Here is a 20,786-nt window from a genome sequence, read left to right on the forward strand (position 1 = left end):
TGGGTTAAGTCCTCCTGTTAAAAAATGAACCTGGCACATGCTGGGCAAAGAGATCCCCTAAAACCAGACTTCTAGACCCAGTAACTTTTCATTGATGGTGGGTTTTTTGGTTCTCAACAGTGGAATCTCCCCAGTGCTGCTTCTACTCATTCCCTGTATGTCACACAGTAGATACTGTTTAGGCTGAAACAAAAAAACATCCCACAAAGTTTCCCCCCTTTTTAATATTCAGCTTCATTTAAATGTTTCATGCCCCTAAAACCTTCATAAGCAGCTTACTTTTAAAGTATAAACATGTCAGTGTTTAGCCACAGAGGGTACTTTTCTGTCCTAAACCATCATCCATTTATCAGACTGATCTACATTACTAAATGCTGTTAAAACACATTATAAATACACTGCAATAATCCCCATGTAATAGCCACTGGCTTCTAGCACTGAATATACTGATATTTATATAAGCATTACACAATCAGTGCCACACAGTTTCCAGGTTGGGCTGTACTCAGCCTTCTATTGTCATTACTCAATAAGGAGTTCAGACAAGAGAAAACAGCTTACTTTAGCAGATAGTCTTATTCCCATCTCTCATAAAATGGCACTATTACAAAACAATCCAATGAAATAAGGCAACATTTAATTCATTAATGCAGAATAAGAGATGGGATTTGTTTTTCATCATCATTATTTATAACTTAGCAAACATGCCCAGTGTTACACAAAAGGGCAACGTATCCCAAGTGAGCTGCAGTCAGAACTTGCACAACACTCCCATAAAAACAAATTAAACAACCTAAAATATAGAAATGAAATCCTGATTTTTAGAGTAAATATTTACGGCTCATAAAAAAATATTTTTATAAATGCAACTGGAGAGAGAATTGTCCTTAATGATACATCTAATATCAAGAGTTTTTAACAGCTAACCTGTATTTAAAATACCCTTGAAAACCTTTATTGGGGGTCAGGATGGTTAATAATAAAAACTCAAAAACCAACTCCATGCTGGGGAAACTGGAGGCCATTTAATCAAGCTGGGCTCTTATCCTGTTGATAGAACCACGGTTGGTATCAACTAACCAACATTATGCCTTGAGGCAGGGAAACTGTGCCAGCTCCATTTGCAGGTGGGCACAGGGACTGAGATGTGAGTTAGGGATGGAAACCGGTGTGCTGTCACAAACCTGCCTTCCTCCTCTGCCCTCACTGCTCCCCTCTCACACAGCAGGACAGCTGCAAAGCCCGGGAGCCGTGGGGTGAGAGAGCTGATGGAAACCTGCGGAACAACACGGGTGGAAGGACACCTGCACCTCAGACACCGCCTGTGATCTCCCGAAACCACAACTGCCATGGACACCTCCAAGAGAAAAACCCCAAGCCCACAGCTGCATGACAAAGGAGCTACTCACACAGCAAGGTAACTGCAGGGAAAGGAACACATCCCTGTGGAATTCAAGGCTCCCAGTAACCGGGTGAGCTACTCACAGCGTTCTCGTCCCGAGCCAGGACTACTCTCCATACCTCCTTTCCCATCCAGAAAACTTGCTTTTGTCAGGGGACAGACTTTGCTGTTTTGCTCCTTCATGGAAGAGGAAAAGAAGACAGGCAAAAGCCTATTTTTTTTCTGGGAAAAGTGTGTTGAAAAACTTGTGGGCGCATTGAAAAAAACACCTGTGGGGCAGGGCGGTGGGGAGGAGGCTCAAGTTTTCCGTCAGTCTGGCCGGGTTTTGTCTGTCGAGTATGAAGAGAAATGTGTCATGTTTTCCATATCAAAATTTGAAGTGCTTGTCCTCATGCTAAATGCAGTTCTAGCCTGCAGTGCCAAAGAGGTCCGGGTAATACTTACACGCCCAGGGAATCACGGGAATAGTGCATTTAAAGGGATTGCAGACACAATATGAAAAAAGATAATACAGATTAGTACGTTTAAGAATATGGCATTTTTTTAGTGGCTACCCTGCAAACAGCTGGGATACTCATTTGGAGCTGTCCTTAAGGAAACACTCCTCTCTGTGGTGTGAGAGCCTTAACAGCATGGCTCTTACAAACACATACTTCAGCACAGCTTAGGAGTTACATGCTTGGCATAACACAGATTAATATCACAATTCAAGGAGTACTGTGGTAGTGCATTGTGGTGCTTTATTAGTGTTAGACATGCAGATATTTATTTGATGAACAAAAATTAAAATATTAAGATAACATTTTAATCAAATTAAAAGGATCTGAACTCGCAATAATGAAACAAAAATAAAGTTTTTCATGCATTCTAAGTTCATAGTTCTCGTAAGTGCACATAGTTATGATTCTGTACCATTATTAAATGTAGACAAACTACCACTGATTGCACGAGACAAAATAAACCCTTCAGTTATAAGTAATGTTCGTATCTTTCACAGACTTGCTATATAACCTGGATCTTCAGCTTTTTACAGCACACTGTAATACAGGACACCTGGAAGCTTCTAAGATGAACAGGAATGGCTCTACCACTCGTAACATACAGTGGCTTCTTCAGCATAGAAATTATAAAAGATACAGCAAATGCCCACCGTGCTTCAGGGATTCCTTCATGGGAAACAAATCTCAAAACCCTTCACAAACACATTAAAGTGCTGCCCATTGCATATTAAATACTTCCTGTGACTGTATCTACATTTTTCAGTTACAAACCCCTGAAAACAGGGTTTCCTACCCAAAGTGCCAACAGACCCTCAAATCCAGCATCCTCTACACAGCAGCACTCTGATCCTTCACCAGGAACCTGGGAGAGAGCAAGCAGCACCCTGATCCTTCACCAGGAACCTGGGAGAGAGCAAGCAGCACCCTGATCCTTCACCAGGAACCTGGGAGAGAGCAAGCAGCACTCTGATCCTTCACCAGGAACCTGGGAGAGAGCAAGCTGCACTCTGATCCTTCACGGAGAACCTGGGAGAGAGCAAGCTGCACTCTGATCCTTCACCAGGAACCTGGGAGAGAGCAAGCTGCACTCTGATCCTTCACCAGGAACCTGGGAGAGAGCAAGCTGCTCCCCATCCCTGCAGGAGCCCCAGCCAACGCCTCCAGCAGCCCCACAGCAGCAACAGCTACAGAAAGAGGGGAAAGCACCAGCTCACTTTACACAGCTGATGCGGGACAGTAACCTGTCTGTAAAGCTGGAAGTGTCAATAAACCTCCAGTGCAGCAGTAAACACGTTAAGACAGCAGTTCTGTTTGCTTCAGGATGCATCTAGGAAAGGGCATCCTCTACAGAAGGAAATGCAGACTAGTAGCTAATCAGCATGATTTTCATTAGGTCCCCAAATCATGAAACCTTTCTAAATGCAAGGCAACGTTTTTCACAGCTGGAAAACTACAAATAGTTCTTGACACAGAGCCAACAGCAATAAATGGAGTTATGGATGATCTAGGGAGAATGCTACATTCATTAGTAGGTGGAAAACCAAGCTAAACATAAAATACAGCAGCAAGAGGTAACATATATAAATATTAAACATCCTTCTTGAATGGCAAAAAGTTTAAATTTCTTGCTTACAACAATAAAGTATGGCCTTCATATTTGTCCTTTAAAGTAAGCAAACACATGGCTATGAGCAGAGCTGTTTCAAAGGATAATTTCAAAGTACAGTGCATGCATGGATGAACTCCTATGCTAATTTTTGAGAGAAAAAATCAAAATAATATGGAGATGTTCAAAATTTTCATTCCTACGTTTTAAAGGGTAAGAAAAACTGACTGTAAGTAGCAAGTTATTATGGTTTTAAAACGATGTGCAAGAAAGTTTACAATTTTATTCTATGGGAGAAACAGAACTTTCTTTGTTTTCAACATATAAATTACTCTGCATGAAATGGTTTAATTTGAAAGCTGCATGATTCAAAAAACACATGTGGGGTGAAGATGCTTTTCAAAAATGATCTCAAAATATAGAACCTAAACAGAAAACGTGTCTGTAGTCTTTCAGGAACTGCTCCAAAAGCAGCCTATATCTTTACCTAAAAGAACCCTACAAAAATGTCTTCATAGTTGTAAATGTCCCATTCTGCCTCCCTAAATAACTTTACCTTTACCTTTTCCTAAATTGCATTTGTCATTCTCCCCTCTTTCTTGACAAACTGTTAGAAACAAAAGGTGCTTTTATTTAACATACAGATCAGATAAAGACTAGATAGTACATTCAAAGCTTCACTAAATTTCTTCACTAATGCACAAAAATTGATCTTTTCGCTACCTTTAATCTGCTTATCGTTCTTGGTATGCAAATATGTCAAACGATCTGCTTTTAGTCAATTATGCAGTTTGATATTCTACATTTACATTCTAAAAGAAGTGATTTCAGAGGTGCTAAATATAGTAGAGTTTCATTTTAATAATTATAAGTTGGCTTGCATGTGAAAAGTCGTTGGAGCATATTCTCTGGTTAGTTTACTTGTTAATCCCCACTGGTGTCTATGATTTAAGCAGTGTAGATACTAGAGATGGTCTCATACCAGTTAGCTGAAAATGACTGTGGAATTCCAAACAATTGCACAAACACTCCCCATTAACATGAGAAAACCACTTGCTTCGGCCAACATTTGAAAATGTTTAAGAATTTTTATGGAAATACTGAGTAACTGAAATACATCTTGGTGTAATTAGGAAATTAAAATCTAATTGAGTGCAAAACCTAACTTCCACCAGTAAATGTACCGTACCCCAGTACACAACCTTTGGCACTTGGAATACATCACAACAAATTTACAGTCATTTAGAGCTGAAGGGGGTCAGAAAGAACATTCAGTGGTTGATGAGGTACTGAACTTGATAAATCCTTGGGCTGAGAGGGACACAGCGTGATGAGTGAGGGGGTTCTGTGCACAGCCCTGGAGTGCAGAGCTCTGCAGGGCAGGGCTGGGATCTCTCAGGCCCCTCCAGGCACCGGGATCTGCGCTGAGGGATCCCAGGGCGGGCTGGGAACACTCAGGCTGACACATTCTGGGGACAGCACTAGGGGGATGGGAGGTACCTGCTAAATAAAAGAAGGAAATAAAGGAGAAAAAGCCCAAAATAGGTAAATGAAATCTGAGAACATTTGTACAAAGCAGCTTTTTTTCTAACAGGAATGATTCTGTGCTGCCATACAATACTAACGGCGTCCAAGGCATTCAGATACAACTTCTTCACTTAAAATTATTCAAGATATTACCAATTTATGCAGTTTTAAAAATGAACATATATTTAAGTCTTTTACAACGACAACAAAAAATTGGAATTTCATTTCAAGCTTTTCTGCCACCTCATCAACAGCCATTTCATGGTGCTGTAAGAAAAAAACCAACGGATCAAGAAAAGAAAAAGAAAAGGAAAAGACAGCTTTCTTAAAACCAAACCTAAAATATTCTCTGTACTTGTTAATATTATCTTACTGTTTCACAGCAACAGACAATCCAACTGAGATTCTTATTAAGGAAATTAAAATCTCCTTATGATGATATTTTGAGGATTCTTCTCCTACAGTATTATCCCATTGCACAAACATCACTGTAGTTTGCCAATTCATTGGATAACAGATACTGTTTTCATATGTCATTCCATAAACAATTATTAAATGATCAAGAAGATCTTTACTACATTCTTCTTTCATTTGCCTCAATGAAAACTGACTTTTAGAACTATTTACATGGATACAGATATTTTAATGAAAAGTCTAAGTACTCTATACGTGTTTAAGCAACATGGCCTATTTCTAAAGGCATATACTTTGTTGTCATAAGATTTAAAAAGTTAAGACATATATCATGTAAAACTCAACTTTACATTGAGTCAGTTCTACATTTTTTGAATTATCGTGTCTATTTAAGTCAGCCTCTCCATTTCTGCCACATTTTCATTGCAGTAGACTTTGACTGAACAAAAGTATTCATGTTTTCATTCCATACTTCTCTCCAGTCCTACCTCTGACTCTATTAACACTGTTCAAAGGACTTTAACACATAAAAAGGCATGCAGTAACTTCATACAAAAAGATCCTCGGAACAACCTTATGTCATGAGCTCACTACCAAAGTTCACTCACCATACACAAAATTCAGCATTTAAGTGTAAAATAACTGGTTCCAGCATATGCCATTACAGAAATGGCACGGGTTCTTTTACACTGTTATATAAAAAGCACATTGTATAGAATACAGCATTTACTCTGCAAAGATTGTGCATCACTGTTCCCCTCTAATATGTGTAGAACTGCACTCCATTGCAATAAACCACACTTAGCTTTAGTAGAATATTACACTGGCTTGAAAACAGTGGTCTTGATGGCATGCTGTAATAAAAGAACTGATACACCAATAATCATTCAAGAAAACATCCGTAACAGCACAGGCTTCCCAGCTGAAACTGCCACATGGAGCACGCTAAGCTATTATATAAACTGCAAGGACATATTTAATGTGTATTATTAACTCCATTTTAAGTATTCTGTACCTAAAGGTGTTTTCGAAAAGAAAAAAAAAAGTTACTTAGGTAATTTAACAGAGTATTACTTTTGGCAGTCCCTGCTAGTGTTTGAGTAAAAAAAAAAAAAGAAAACCCCTACGCCACTGTCCCTTCTCCCTGGAAGGTGATTCCTGGAATTTCTTAGGAGAAAAAGGATGAAGAGAAGTCAAAATATTAAAGTGTGATTTCCTTCCACCAAAGTATTCAGCAGGAAGTACCATCAAGTACCGCTATCTCAGCTTTTGGAAAATTTTCCCGCTTTCCGAGAAGGTTCATATGGCACTCTGAGAATACTGGGTGTTTCCTCCATTACTCGGACAAGAAGATTGTCAATGTAATCCTCAAGTTCACGAATATGGGTGTCCTTCTTCTTAAGTTGCTCTTTATGCTTCACCAGCTCCTGCAAAACCTCTTCGTAGGTAAGGTTACGGTATCCAGCAGTGGCGTCGAAAGGGTTTCCTTCCTGCAGGCCAGTTCAGAAAAAACACCACATTTTAGTAAATACTTCAGCAAATTGAGGGGTTATTGCTTTGCATATGTTTCTCACGTGCATCTCTTGACAGAAGCAACTTCTTTCAGACAACACACATCCATTTGCTCTAGATCTTTTCCCTCCAATTCCCACCCCGGAGCAGAGACAGGTTGCACAGTTTGATGTACAATTCCCACACTGTCATCTCTGAAAAAAATACTCTGCTCAGTGAGGTGTACACACAGTTAATGACCATATGAGCAGCAACCACAAAAATGGCAGGTCCATTTTGGGAAACCAACTATGTGGTAACCTTTATTACTGAAGAACAAGAGAAGAGCCCTGAGAATTCAAGCCCTACTGTAACTTCCGTGATTCTCACTTTTGGAGCACATCACAGCAAAGCGTGTACTCAGCTCTAAATGGCATCAGTCCTCATCTGTCTTTCATATTCTATTTTTAGTCATCAGTGGTTTTCCAGGCCTTGGCTTCTGAATCACATAATAAAACTTCCAATTTTAAATTTCAGGTAAAGGTAAAAGGCTGCATCTTATTTTCACCCAAGCACTAAAACCAGAAATGTGTGCTTATAAAAGACCTTGCTTGCTATAAAGCAGGAGGAGCCCAGAATTAAGCAGCAGGGAACATTATTTCTGTAATGATTTCTGATGACTCAGTAAGTGCAGGTATTAACAGAGATGGACAAGTTAGTCCTCTTAACAAAGGGCAACATGTGATCCAAACCACTATAAACTTGAATGTCTTTTTCTGTGTCAAGAATTAGCTGTGGCCTTAAGTAACCAGACAATGAAAAATTTTGAAATGTATAACTAGAAAAGACTGTGAGAGCTGGTTTATACATGTATTAGCACTGCTAGACATGCTAAGCTGCAAGTTTTGTCTCATCCAGGAATAGATGAAAACATTCAGAAGACATGGAACCTAAAAAGCCCTGCACCTCTAACGGGGCAGAAGAACACAAGGCAGCTTTTATTTACAGTAGAAGCATGCATTAAAAAATATAATCTTGCACAGCTAAGAAGCACAGAGCATACTAAAGCCATATCCTATTCAAGTCTGTGTAATACATATGTTTTAAAGATGTTTTATCATATTCCTTCTCCATGTGCATCTTTTGGTGGGAATAATTTATCACATTAATTATGCAAGAAAATTCTATTTAAAGTACAGTAGTACTTAGAAATAAATTATTGTTAAAATTAAGAAGGTTTTAAATGTTCAATTTGAGCCAATAGATTATATTTAAATGTATAAGGAACACCTATGTCCTTACAAAAACCCAATTTTAATGCAAAACATTAATCTTATAATGAATTATTAAGAAAAAAAAGGATTCTGAAGAACAAGATATGCAAGTTATTGTCTCATCCACAAAGTGCTCCTGGGGTACACACTGACAGGCAGAGGAAACGGCACGAGATAAAATGAAGGCCTGGCAATCTCTGATCATCTCTTCATTGTTCTAATGAGGAATTCTGCTCTGGGAATATCATCTAAGCTACTTTCACATCTTTTGTCCTGCTTGCTTCATCTTCCTTTCAGTTCTTAATTAGGCCTTAAAGAGCTCAGCTGCCCTTTCAACTGGCTACTGCTCCCATTTAAACACTGCTTTCAGAGACAGGTGTTGGCATCAGAGTGGAAGACATACAAACATAATTACTAAATAATATGCACAAGGAAGAAAAATAATAACTTGGTGAGGGCTATTATTGCAGAACCTAATAATAAATTACTTCAAATGCCTTAGAAAGCAATCTTGAATATTTTTAAAAAACCAAATGGTTTCATTCAAAACTAGGGTTGAGATGTAGTTTCTTCCCCCCCTAATTTGTATTTTGTACTAAATGAGCACCACCTCATAATCCTGCAACTGACATTTAGGATAGCTGGTGTTCCAAAGGAAAAATCATCAAGGATTTCTTTTATCACCTTTAAATCCTTTAAATAAAACAATTCACATCTTATTTCTTAAAAGAATTAAACTGATGCTTTTACCAGCAATAAATTACATGATTTGCAGTGGTACATTTGCAAGCACATAGAAAGTGTAATTATGGTTACTTTACAGACAATGGCTGCTAAGTTAAATCAGTTTTTTTGATGTTGCTTTTTGTCAGAGATTAAGTAACTGCCTGGTAGAATTCAGTTTACTATCTGATCAAAGGCAGCCTTCAAATACTCTGACATCTCCCACCAGTAACTCACATTATAAAAACTTGGGCATTTACAATAACATCAATTGTTATTACAAATCATTTACATAAACCAGCGAAAAACAAACAGTACAAAGCCATATTTGCTTGTGAACCTTGTTTTCTATATATTTTAAATACTGAAAACAAACCCACTTATAAAGATTTCATCTATGCACAGAACAAACCCTAGTAAGACCACATTTTCCTTCAAACAAAGACGCCGCCTCGGATTTTTTTTTTGTCTTTTCTTCGCACACAATTTATTCTTGGTACTTTGAGAATGAAGAGCATTTTGAATAATATCTTTTAGTATTTCTATTTTTCAGTGTTTTCTGAGAGGCTGTTCATTTATTATGTGTATTATTAATCCTGTGATATATCAGTTCATTATTTCCATTTTGATTTGCTGTCTACAGACTGTCCTCAAGTCTCTGATCAAAGTAACAGCAAATTCCTGTTTGGTCAATTAACACACCACTGCCTAACACAGAGTTCCTCACCTGACCATTACTTCTCTAGGTTAGTCATCTAAAACACCCCCAAAGGAACAGTTTGGTTCTTCTTTTTCCTACTTTTTGTGCAAAGATCTAAATTTTTCCTGCCTCATCCTCACATCACAGGTAAACTGTGTATTGAGTGTAAAATTCTTCTTTATTCCCAAATCTGCATTAAGCCTGTGATTTTCTAATTAGATTTTCTGGGTATGTCAGAAGAAAAAGAAAAAAAAATCCCAGCATTTCCTTACAGGAAGTTAAAAAAGAATATAAGGCTATATTGTGTCAAACACCAGTTGGCATTTACTGATGGTTTTCCATAACATTGCATAACTCACCGATTTTTTCCTGAGATCCTCAATGCCAGAAGGATTCATATGAAAACTGTAGGAAAAAAACCAAAACAAACAAATATTAGCAGTGCACACTTATTTGACCAAAACACCTACTAGAAGACAGTACTGAATTAGATATATAGATATCATTTCTTTAGACTGCATGTGCTGGCTGTGAGGGTGATATTTATTGACTGAGAGCTACAAAAATACATCCAGACTTTTTAAAAACAAATTTTAAAGCTAGGTTAAAGTACAGAACATGAATTTTGTGACTGCTCATCGCTCTTTGTTATCCGAATTTATAAGCCATGTATTTCATGGTGTAAAAGTGGAAGGGACATAAATTTACAATTGGAAATGATGTAAAATATAAACCATGATTTTTTTCCGTGAAGAATTTTTGTTTATATTATGAGTTAATTTTTTTTTTTTTTACCTTTCTTTTATTCTGTACACTCTTTTTCACTGTCACACAGGGGATGAACTCCCCTCTCTGGGGCTGCCTGGGTGATCCCGGCACAAAGCAGCCAGTGAACTGACCTGCCGTGAATGAGCCTGCTGAACACCAAGAATGGCTCTGTTTAACCAAGGGTGGCCTTCCTTTGGGATATCTTTCTTTCGGGGCTGTTTCCTCGTGTTAGACAAGATAGAGAATAATCCGGCCTGGCTGCTCAACTGAGTGACTTTCTGAAAGGTCAAAACAGCAAGATCTTTCCTTGCCTTGAATGACTTTATAGTTTCTGTGAAATAAGTCCTAAGACACTTTTGCACAGCAGCAGCTTGAAAGGAAAGCACTGGTTCTGACTATGAAAAGTTTCTGTTGGAAAATTACAAATATAAATCACTGGCAATATGGACTAAATTTTTTTTTTTTTTTTTAAAGCAGTAAAAAACCTGCAATCGTTTCTGTAACATTGTGGACATCACAACTGCAGTTCCAAGAGAGCACATCTGCGTATTTTACATGAAGAAATTTGAATACACTTGCAAAAAATGAAAAACTATTAAAATATTCCCCAATAAAAACCCCAAACCCCATGAATACTCTTACTCATATTTTAAAGAGATATGTGGAAAATATAGTGCTTCTCAAGGAAGGAACAGGTGCTGAGATTGCACAGAACGTTTTTTTAAATCAAAGTGTCTGTTAAGTAAGGTGGGAGCTCGCTGGCCCCGCTGAGCCCTGTGGGGTTTCCTGCCAGTGCTCCCTGCCCGAGGTGAGCGTGAGCAGATGCAGACTCCCCCCTCTGCACCCATATTTCACTGTCCCCCCAAAAGAAAATACTGTAAAATTACGAGTGCGTTAAAGTCAGGGGAGTTGTCTGTTTGGTGCACTGAAATTAATGAGAGCATTTATTTTTTAATTTAAATTTCATCCTAATAACACACCCCTGAAGTTACCATTCTCACTTGATTACTGGCAATAATTACAGAAAACATGCCTGTAGGACTACAGCCCACATGCTGTACCACCATCACAAGCCTCCTCCAAGCAGCCATTATCTTGACTTCCTAAGAGCATTCTGAAATCACTGATCTAAGCAATTATAAAAAATAACGCTGTTTTTCCCTGTGTTACAGCCCTAGTTCATAGTGATAGTACTGGTTATAGTCCCATTTTTTTCTTCCCCAGGGGGTGATAAACTGGCAGGGAACTTCTGCTGTGGAAGAAGTTCATATGTTCACAGCTTGGGAAACGGTATCGTTTTGTTTTTTGGAGGTTTTTTGAGTGCAGCTTACTGTGAGCAGTGATTGTAAAAATCTAGCATTGTGGGATTCTGTAATTATTTTTTCTCAATTATGCCCAAACTAAATTTGCCCGGTTTACAAGTTAAATAATGTTTCTTTCCTAAGAAATGGCCCTTCTGCCAGCTCACTCTGAGAACTCCAGTCAGCCTGGGTTTCCCTGGCTCATCCTCCTGTAGCCCTCATCAGGGAATCAGGGAATTTTCCACCTCCTCCACCTCCCCAGACCCAGCCATGAACTCCCCCTCTCCACCACCGGGGAGTCTCACGCGCCTCAAGGTGATGGCCCAGGTCCCAGAACGATTTCTAACAGTTTGTCTCTTGCAAGTAATAAACCTTCTTTCACTTGGATCACCCTCAAGACAATTAGGAAGTACAAAAAGGGATGTAAATCACGCCGGCACAGGTTACAAATCAGCTGCAGTAGGATCATGGAAGTGACAGTGACCAAGCAAGCCACCCAACATCCACACTGGCTTACCCCACTATAGGTAGAAGAGACTTCTCCAGTCTAGCACAGCAATTAGTTCCATCTCACTCATCTAGGAATTCAACTAATTTCCTTAATTCCTTTCCGAAAGTTATTTTAAAACATATATTTTTACCAGATTAAATCATATCCATTATTTTATTGCTTTGGATATAACTTTTTCTTTACATTTTTTCCCCGAACAGTAAAGTTTGTTTGAATTTCTAGGGTTTTATTAGCTTGGATGTCAATTTTAGCCCATCTGAGATGAGAACCCTTTCCTATCACCATGTTCCTGAGGGTTGAAAGCAATGAGAGATAAAAATAGTATAAGCTAATAATGGAGACAGACATACTGCAGTGCTGATTCTGCAGAGTGTTTTGGATTACTCTTTCATAACCATAGCAAGAATATTGTTTTATACTTTCTTGCTATTTTCCCTATTTAAATACATTTCACTAGAATTACATGGAAATTTACTTTTTTTAACAACACCTATTTTTGATGGTAGTTAAAGACTTACACTGCATGTTGATAACTTACAGTTTGTACAGAAACTGCAACTCTGTGGAGTTGAGTTTGGGATGTATCACAAGTTCAAGTTTATGAGTGCAGCTTGTAATTTTGCCTTTTGAAGTTTAATGGTAGTTGAAAATTCAAACATTAGGTCTAGTGGCTGCTTAAATATTTAGCTTCTGAATGCCTGGAGATTAAAACAATCTTTATGAAATCTTTCCTATAACTGATTTAAACATTTTAGTGCCTGAATCATTTACTCTGACAACATAATGAATGGGAATCAGACTCCTAAATTATGCTCCATGGAAAGTGTATTTTCTTAAGGAGCAAAAGCTTTTTACTTATCTTTTGCTATTCGTATTAGTTTTGTGATCACTGCACTGTATACTATTAGAAATTAAAATTAGGATATTTACATTAATCATCACTATTCAAAGCATTGAAATCTGTGTGAATATTCTGTGAAATACCCATAATACCAATAAGCTGCTGTTTCAGTTTTTTCCTTTAATATGGAATGTCTGCACACAGGTAATTAACAAAGCTCTACCATATTAATTTTCCACTAGAGTTGAAATATGTTCCTATTCTTACTTCTTGGTCTTTGGACTGATTCTTGCTACAGTGCTTATGCATTTTTCTTTGGATTCTCACAACATATATCAAAACCCTAAATTATTAGGATGCCATTTAAGTTATTACCAATGCACTAGAAAAAAACCAAACCAACCAAACCCGAAAGAAACGAATAAAATCAGCTACAGTTAATGAAATTCAGAAACTTAGCCTTCCACAGAATATTGTTGGCCTGCTGTGCCTGGCACTGCAGACCTCACTTCATATTCTGAGATGGAATGACTGTCATGTCTGGCAGCTAAGTAAGTACAGAATAAGCATATTACCACTTCTTCTGCAATTAGATCCTGGGGAACATCACTTAAGACACCTCACCACATAAACTGTTCTGCTGTCAAGCCATGTTCCACGGCCTTTTGGAGCTTGTGTCCTTGGGGGACACAAGAAGAGTATCAGGTTTTGTTGCTATCACTCAGTTTTCTTAATATTATTTTTAAGCCTGATGCCAAGAGTGAAGAAAATGGACCAAAAAGCCTGAACTCTGCTTGTAAGACACAAGTTTTATTCTCTAGAGACCACCAAAGAACTGTCATACTAAAAGTTGTGCCAGCATCTCCACTAGAAGACCCTATTATTGGAGATATGTAAGTCAACCAAACGAAAACCCACAAAAAAACCAAACAATCCTAAAGTAAAATTTTATGCTGAAACTTCCAGAACCATTTTTGAGTGATTAAAAAAATAGAACTCATTTTTAGCTCTTACAACAAAACAGAATAAAAAATTGTTCCTCATGTTTACATAGCTTTTGCACATATTTATAAAGAAACTGGATATAACTGTTAGATTATTCTTTTTTAAAATAAGATAGAACAGACCATGCATTTTCCCTTGGGAAACATAATGTGCCTCGTGCATGCTCTCTAAAAAGATTTCATGTGCCCTAATGGGCACCAACAGACAGTAAAAGCTTGAAAACATCTTGTCATGCAGCCAGCAGGATGAACTTTCCTGTGAGTACTCCTAAAACAGTCAACCAATTAGGAGTGATTTCTGGTGAAGCCTCTGAAAAGTCAAGATTAATAGTAAGTATTTCTACAATATTTCTGTAAGAACTGATTGCTCCAACCCCCTTAGTAACGCCCCAAATGCTGTGACCATTGCTTTGTAGGAGCTCTGCAGAAGATTTCACTATTCTCTCATCCCACGCAGGGATCTCTCTAAATCAGATGGTGACAGACCTGGCAGGACAGACTGAGAATCCCTGCATGACTTCTGCTTGCTTTGTAATATCCCTTTACCTCTCATGTACCAGCTGTTGAAATAACACTCTACTGACAGCTTTACCACACTGAATTAACAAATATTACCAGTCTACAGTAGAGGTAAAGCACTGGCATGGTCCATATATTCTACCTTGACTAGAGATCACACTGACTAAAGTCTAGTCAAATTTCAGTTGAGAACTGAAAAAATACATTCATTTCAAGAAAAGCAATGCAGAGGTGCATTATTCTTAAAATAAGGCATGCTAACACCTACAGAGGAAACCAAATTCTGAAAATAGCATAAATCACCTGATGTCGTTTCTTGACCAACAGAGACATAAATATGCCAAAATGTCAGAACAGACTTTATTACTCCAGCAAGCACAGTAATAAACTTGTTAGAGAAGAACATTTCTGAAAAAGGCATGTGAAAATTAGAACTAGTGAACTGTACTGTACACTGGATGACCCATTTGGCAAATAAATATACAGCCATTACAACCCTTTGCTCTGGTCAGGCAGCTTTTGGGGGTTGTTCCAGTGGAGCTGTGGCCAGAAACTGTACAGGATTGAAACCATTCAACAGTCACTTATCTTTGATGATGGTGGAGCTACTGCACTAATAACTTACCTTCAGTGTGGTTTAAGGGAACAGGTTTTACTGCACAGCTGCAGCTGACTGGGGACAGGCACCTGCTCTGCTAACACAGCACAACCCACACGCCGGGACCTGGGCAGGGCAACACCACGAGCTGGCCAAGCTTCCTCAGCTGGCTGACCACCACACACAGGATGTGAATGTCTGTGGGAATGGAGCAGGCATCAGCTGCTCTTCAAACTTACCATGATCCAAACACTACGCTCTTATCAAGAGCCTCATGTTTTCATGGCACCTCATTCGTTTCTTAGCAAATCTAATAATGAACTTATCGCAGTGCAGCGACATTGAAACTGTTTGGAACAGCTGACACTGGAGAGGCAGGCAGCTCTACCAGCCACGTGTGAGGAGAGTACAGGGCAGAGAGGCTGCAGAAAATAACCAAACTCCAGAAATGACAAAGCAGAAGGATGCAAAAGAGTTTAAGGGTTGGGTTGCTGGTTCTCTTCTCTTTGAGCTGCAAATTTTAAAAAACGCTCAAGCAGTAAGAAAACACAGAAAAAACCCCAAGTAATATTTTTATAATTTATGCGCCAATTGACGAGTGACTACTACAAATATGAGCATTGTTCATAATTGTTACACTGAATCCCAGTAAGACACACATTTCTTTCTCCTCTGCTATTCCATCTTCCACACTGGTTAGAATGTAGCATACCTATTGTCAGAACTTGAGATAATATGTAACTGGTATGCAGGCACAAGCTTTATCTTTTCTCTGAAGTTTAACAAAGTAATATTTTAAAAGGTTTTTTTTTAATGCCTCTCCCTGTAAGTGCATACACATATACGTATACACAGACACACGCTTACCCGGTTTGTGAATGTGGACGTATTTTATGTACATAATTCTATATAACATTATATACAATGTTTAGTGGAAAGCTCCCAAGCACCTTTCAGTTCCGTTTCCCAGATCTGGAGTTGGATCAGATGAGTAACAACCTGTCAGCTTTAAATATTGGACTGTTTGTGTCCCTGTGTCCAGTGCGTAAGATCTCGGTAATTACCTAAACTCCCTTTCTGTAGCTCTTGTTAATTACCCGTCTCCTGTCTCACAGGACCTTGTTAATAACTTGTTCAGTCTCTCTAAAAAGGTCCTAATAACACATTAAAATTAAAGATGCTTTTCTTTTAGCACTTGTCAAGTGGTGTAAATTGAGAAATTTTCACATCAGTTTATTAGCCTGTAGTGTGTGTCATGTGTTGTCCTAAACAAAAACAATTTCAGAAAAACGATGCACAAGGTTTGGTCATGGCACAAAACAATCTTTGTTTTCCAGGAGGACCTCAGTTTCTTTAACTGTGTTCAATGCAAAATCCACGTGGCTTCTGACTGCAAATTAACCTCTTGAGAGCCATGACAATGGCAGTGATTGTAAGAGTGCATTCAATTTAAGGCAATATTAGGTCAAAGTTTCAAAGCAGTGGATTAAGAAGTAGGAAGATAAAGCTATCCTTGGTAAATGCTGGCCTGAAGAACACTAGAGATACTATTTGCTTAAGAATTCTTCATGATATAAAACCTCTGGAACTAGCAGATTTTGTAATAGTTGCTAAAATAGCATTTTTTGTTTCACTGTGAAACTCCTACATTTTAAAATTGTCAGGAAGTCAGCTCATAAATATCTGTATTACGCCTACACACAACAATAAACCCTCCAACCTTAACACTTATCTAATACTGCAATACAATATCTATAGAAATGGGAAAAAATACTAATTTATCCACTCAGCATTTGCAGGAGGTAACAAAATATCACCCCCATTTTACAGATTTAAGTGGTCAAGCCAAAGACTAAGAAAAAGCCTTTGCCAGGTGAGAGATTAATAGAAATTAGGGTTCCATATTTTGTGATTTCCTGATAACTAGTATTATATACAAACCAAGCAGCTTTTGCTTTGCTTTTCCAAAATACTTCTTAAACCTTCTTGAAACGAAAATAATAAATAATAGTAACAAAAATAAACAATGGTTTTCAAATAATACTTGCTTTTAGAAAAAAATAAATCCTGTAACTGTTGCTGAACCACTTCTACATTTTCTGTATCATCAGCTGAGAGTCTTGTGGAAGACGTACCAATCTTCATTCTTCTCATGAATAAATCAGAATAATTAGAGGCAGAGCAGTCACACAGCCAGCCAGCACGAAGGATGGGCTGGGTGAAGGGCTGTGCAGCAGCTCTGTTCTGCAGCTCACCCACCCAGCAGTTCTGTTCTCCACAGTTACTGCTCAGTCAACATGACCAACCACAATTAATGAGGATGGAGTTGAGCCCGGGATACACCTTGAGCTGAATTCCATCAGACAGGAACCAGTTCACATCCCCAGGACTGCTCCATCACTCAAACCAAGGCTTAGCTAAGTGGGGTTAACTGGGAGATCCACCTCACCACAGCAGAACACTGGTTTGGGACACACCTTCATAAAAATACCCTGCCTGATTTGCTGCAGAAATGGTATCCATCCAAAAGAGCTTAAGAGCATGTAGAGTAAATAACAACCAACTCGGTGCCTAAACTCCCTGTCCCTGCTTTCTGCGTGGTGAATTCCTTACCCAACCTCATTTATTCTGTGCCCACAGATTCATACACTTCTTTCTTACAGTAGCACTAGTTCAAAAAATTAAAAACGGGACTCTCTTCGACAAATCCTCCACAGATAAAAGGTAAACTCAAACTGTAAACTTATTAAATATGCACATTTTGTATTAGTTTCTACTTCAAAAGAAAATAATTGTACAAGACACATTTGAAAGAAAGTAAACTAAGTCTAAAAGGTTTGCACAGAACATAATAATGGAGCACATAAAAATCAAGAGCTTCTAACTGAACTTATTGCATGCTAGATACTATTCCATAAGAGCTGTCTTTTAAGGTCAAAATGTTTATTTTATTTTTTCTTTTTGAAAATAAAATAAATCTATTTTTTTTTATCAAAAGTTTATGTTTACATAAAAGTCAAGAACTAGTAAAAGAGACTCTCATACAAAGAGGGAAACAAATGACTACAGTCCTTCTGAATGGGCACTGTGATGAGCTTTTCAATTACAAAATAAAGAAAAAGAAGTCCATCTTGATTACCATTAAAGATTTATATTTATCAAGATCTGCTGCATTCAAGAACTTCAAAAGATTTCACTACTTATATCTAGCATCTGCCTGAATACAGTGTTCCATTTTTAAAAAATTAGATGCTATGTAGTTTTAATTGTTATTTAAATTATTTCTCTTTAAAGGAGCTTATTTAAATGGAAGTTTAACTTCTGACAAACCAAGCTACAACATAACCTTCCTCTAATCCAGAGAAATCCTTTATTAAATAAACAGTACTCCAGGACTGCCTGTAAACATGTTATTTAAGACACTAGGAACTGACTTCACTCATAGAAGACACTAAGAAGATAATTTATTGAAGTCTGTGGGAGCTTCGAGCAACCAAATCTTTTCTATAGTAGTTCCATTTCAGTCCATTGATCTAATTCACATCCATGATTAGTTCTGTTAAGAAAATGATTCCAGGATTAAATCAGGAGTGCATGCATCCTAAAACTGAGTTCAGATACAATAAGATCACCCTGTTCTAAAATCTTGAAGAAGAAGATAACAAGAAACAATTTTTCATTTCTTTTTAAGGAACTACTCCCATGTAATTAATTAAGGAGTTAATACACAGGAAAAGGAAAATTTGTTAGAACCATGTTTACCATTAAAACAGTGATTTATTTTCCAGTCTTAAGATTCCAGTTTGGAGCACTTTAATTTTAAATGCATTTTCTATCAAATTTAAGTCCTTAAATAGAAATTAATCATTACCTTGAAAAAAACAAGGACATTAATATACATAAAACAATAAAAAAACCCTGAATGCAAATGAATAAAAGTTAATTATTTAACTTCTTAAACAGTTATCTATTGGGAATGGTATATGTGAGGGTGGGTGTACGGGGAGACAGACAGTGTACCTTCCTCACTAGCAAACAAAAGCCACAGAGAAATCTAACTGTGGGTTACACTTTTTTTTTTCTTAAGGGCAACAAGTAAAGCATTGATAGACAAACAAAGATTACAATGGATTATTTAAACCAAAGTTTCTTATCAGCCCTGGTAATTAATTCATTCTGCTCAACCCCCAAACTGCTGCCTTGTGCAATGACTTCAGCACAGAACCCGGCAAAGCCACAGGGAGCCAAACGAATTCAAGAGAGGTGAGTGGCCATGGACATGTCCCCATTCACAAACAGAAACAGAATTCACTTCATCCTTCCCTTAGGCTTGAAATTTTTCTAAAAGCCTGACTTAGGGCAATGCAATAATTAGCAGTAAGTGTTCAGCGAAGAACGCAGAAGACTTTCAGGAAGAATCCATTCTGAAGCACAAACAAGGTCTTCCACAGATGCAAGTACCCAAGATCATTCACAGTACATATTAGTAATAAAAAAGTCACTTCAAAATGAAGAAAATATCAAATTACATTAAAAAAATTTGTAACTTCTACTTAGAAAACAGACAAGCAATGATAGAAAGGTATATGAAGCACGAAGATGGTGTTCCTCAACGCTTCACATTTTCATTTATATAACATGTTCAAGATATCAGATTGAAATGCAGCAAAAGCCTACCTTGAAGATGGCAACATGCTCGTGGGCCTGAAGTTCGTCATAAACGGATTAGTCGGCTCATAATCAAAACTCTCCTGATGAGCTTCCCCGAACGCACCGGGCGATTTCGGGTCAGCGGAACCGTCTGATCCCCCATTGCTGAGTTTATCTGACCTCTTGCTATCTTTTTTTCCAGTCACTCTTTCAAACAGACTAACTTTCTCCTTTTTCTCTTTTTTAAGTTCTTTCCTGATTTCCACGGGCTTGGAAAACAGAGTTATGTTCTGATCCCACGTGGCTGGGCTCTCTTCAAACGGGTTCCTCTGTCTTGGCAGTGTGGCAAATTTTTGGGGTAACGAAGCACTCACGTTGGTAAATGGGTCATTTTGTGCTTCAAGTGCAGCTTCATCAACTGTGCTGTCAAGCTGGTTCATTTTAGAAGTATCAACACTTAATGTCCTTCTGTGTGGAGATTTTAGACTCCCTGCAAACAATCTGTCATTAGTATGTTATCAATAGACACAATATCACAGTTTATGACATGCAGAAAACCCATTTTAGCTTAGATCTAGAAGCTCTGCAATGGAGTGTCAGTTCAAAATTCTGATGAGCAACTAAGCTGTTTAAAAAAAAAAAAAATAAAATTAACAGCTTGACTTGGTGGTTCAGAAATGTTTATAGATAGACACTACAGGAAATTTTTGTTTCCTGTGTGAAAACTAAGTTGTACAGAGAAGACAGCTATGACTACTGTGCCATTCCAGAAAGAGACAGCAGTCTATTGCTGCATAATAACTTGGAACACAGCAAAGTATTTTCAGTTCTTTGTATAAATCACGCTTAAAGATCGGTGATAGCTTTCAACTTTTTTAATTAAACTTATTTCTCACAAGGTGCTATTTTGCCTACAGTCCCCTCTAGAATGCAATGCTTCACTACAATATACTCTCA

At 37.9% G+C, this 20,786-nt stretch overlaps 1 protein-coding gene across 25 annotated transcripts in view; it reads right to left on the reverse strand.

Annotated features, from left to right (window-relative positions):
- Window positions 1-2,117: 2,117 nt before the first annotated feature.
- RAB11FIP2 (RAB11 family interacting protein 2) overlaps window positions 2,118-20,786 on the reverse strand; it is a 30,824-nt gene continuing 12,155 nt past the window's right edge. Inside the window, exons 3-7 of one of the 25 annotated variants that reach the window (XM_050338331.1) lie at window positions 19,857-20,319; window positions 9,997-10,042; window positions 3,011-6,939; window positions 2,847-2,887; window positions 2,118-2,764 (exon numbers count right to left, since the gene is read on the reverse strand). In XM_050338331.1, coding sequence (XP_050194288.1) covers window positions 6,712-6,939; window positions 9,997-10,042; window positions 19,857-20,319 — 737 coding nt within the window. In that variant the 3' untranslated portion in view covers window positions 2,118-2,764; window positions 2,847-2,887; window positions 3,011-6,711. Of the gene's footprint in view, window positions 6,940-9,996; window positions 10,043-19,856; window positions 20,320-20,786 lie in introns of all 25 variants that reach the window. The other 24 variants (XM_050338324.1, XM_050338333.1, XM_050338183.1 and 21 more) reach the window with 24 other exon arrangements.

The sequence above is a fragment of the Myiozetetes cayanensis genome, unplaced genomic scaffold, assembly GCF_022539395.1.
Source record: "Myiozetetes cayanensis isolate MyiCay16 unplaced genomic scaffold, myiCay2020 scf10, whole genome shotgun sequence".
NCBI lineage: Eukaryota > Metazoa > Chordata > Aves > Passeriformes > Tyrannidae > Myiozetetes > Myiozetetes cayanensis.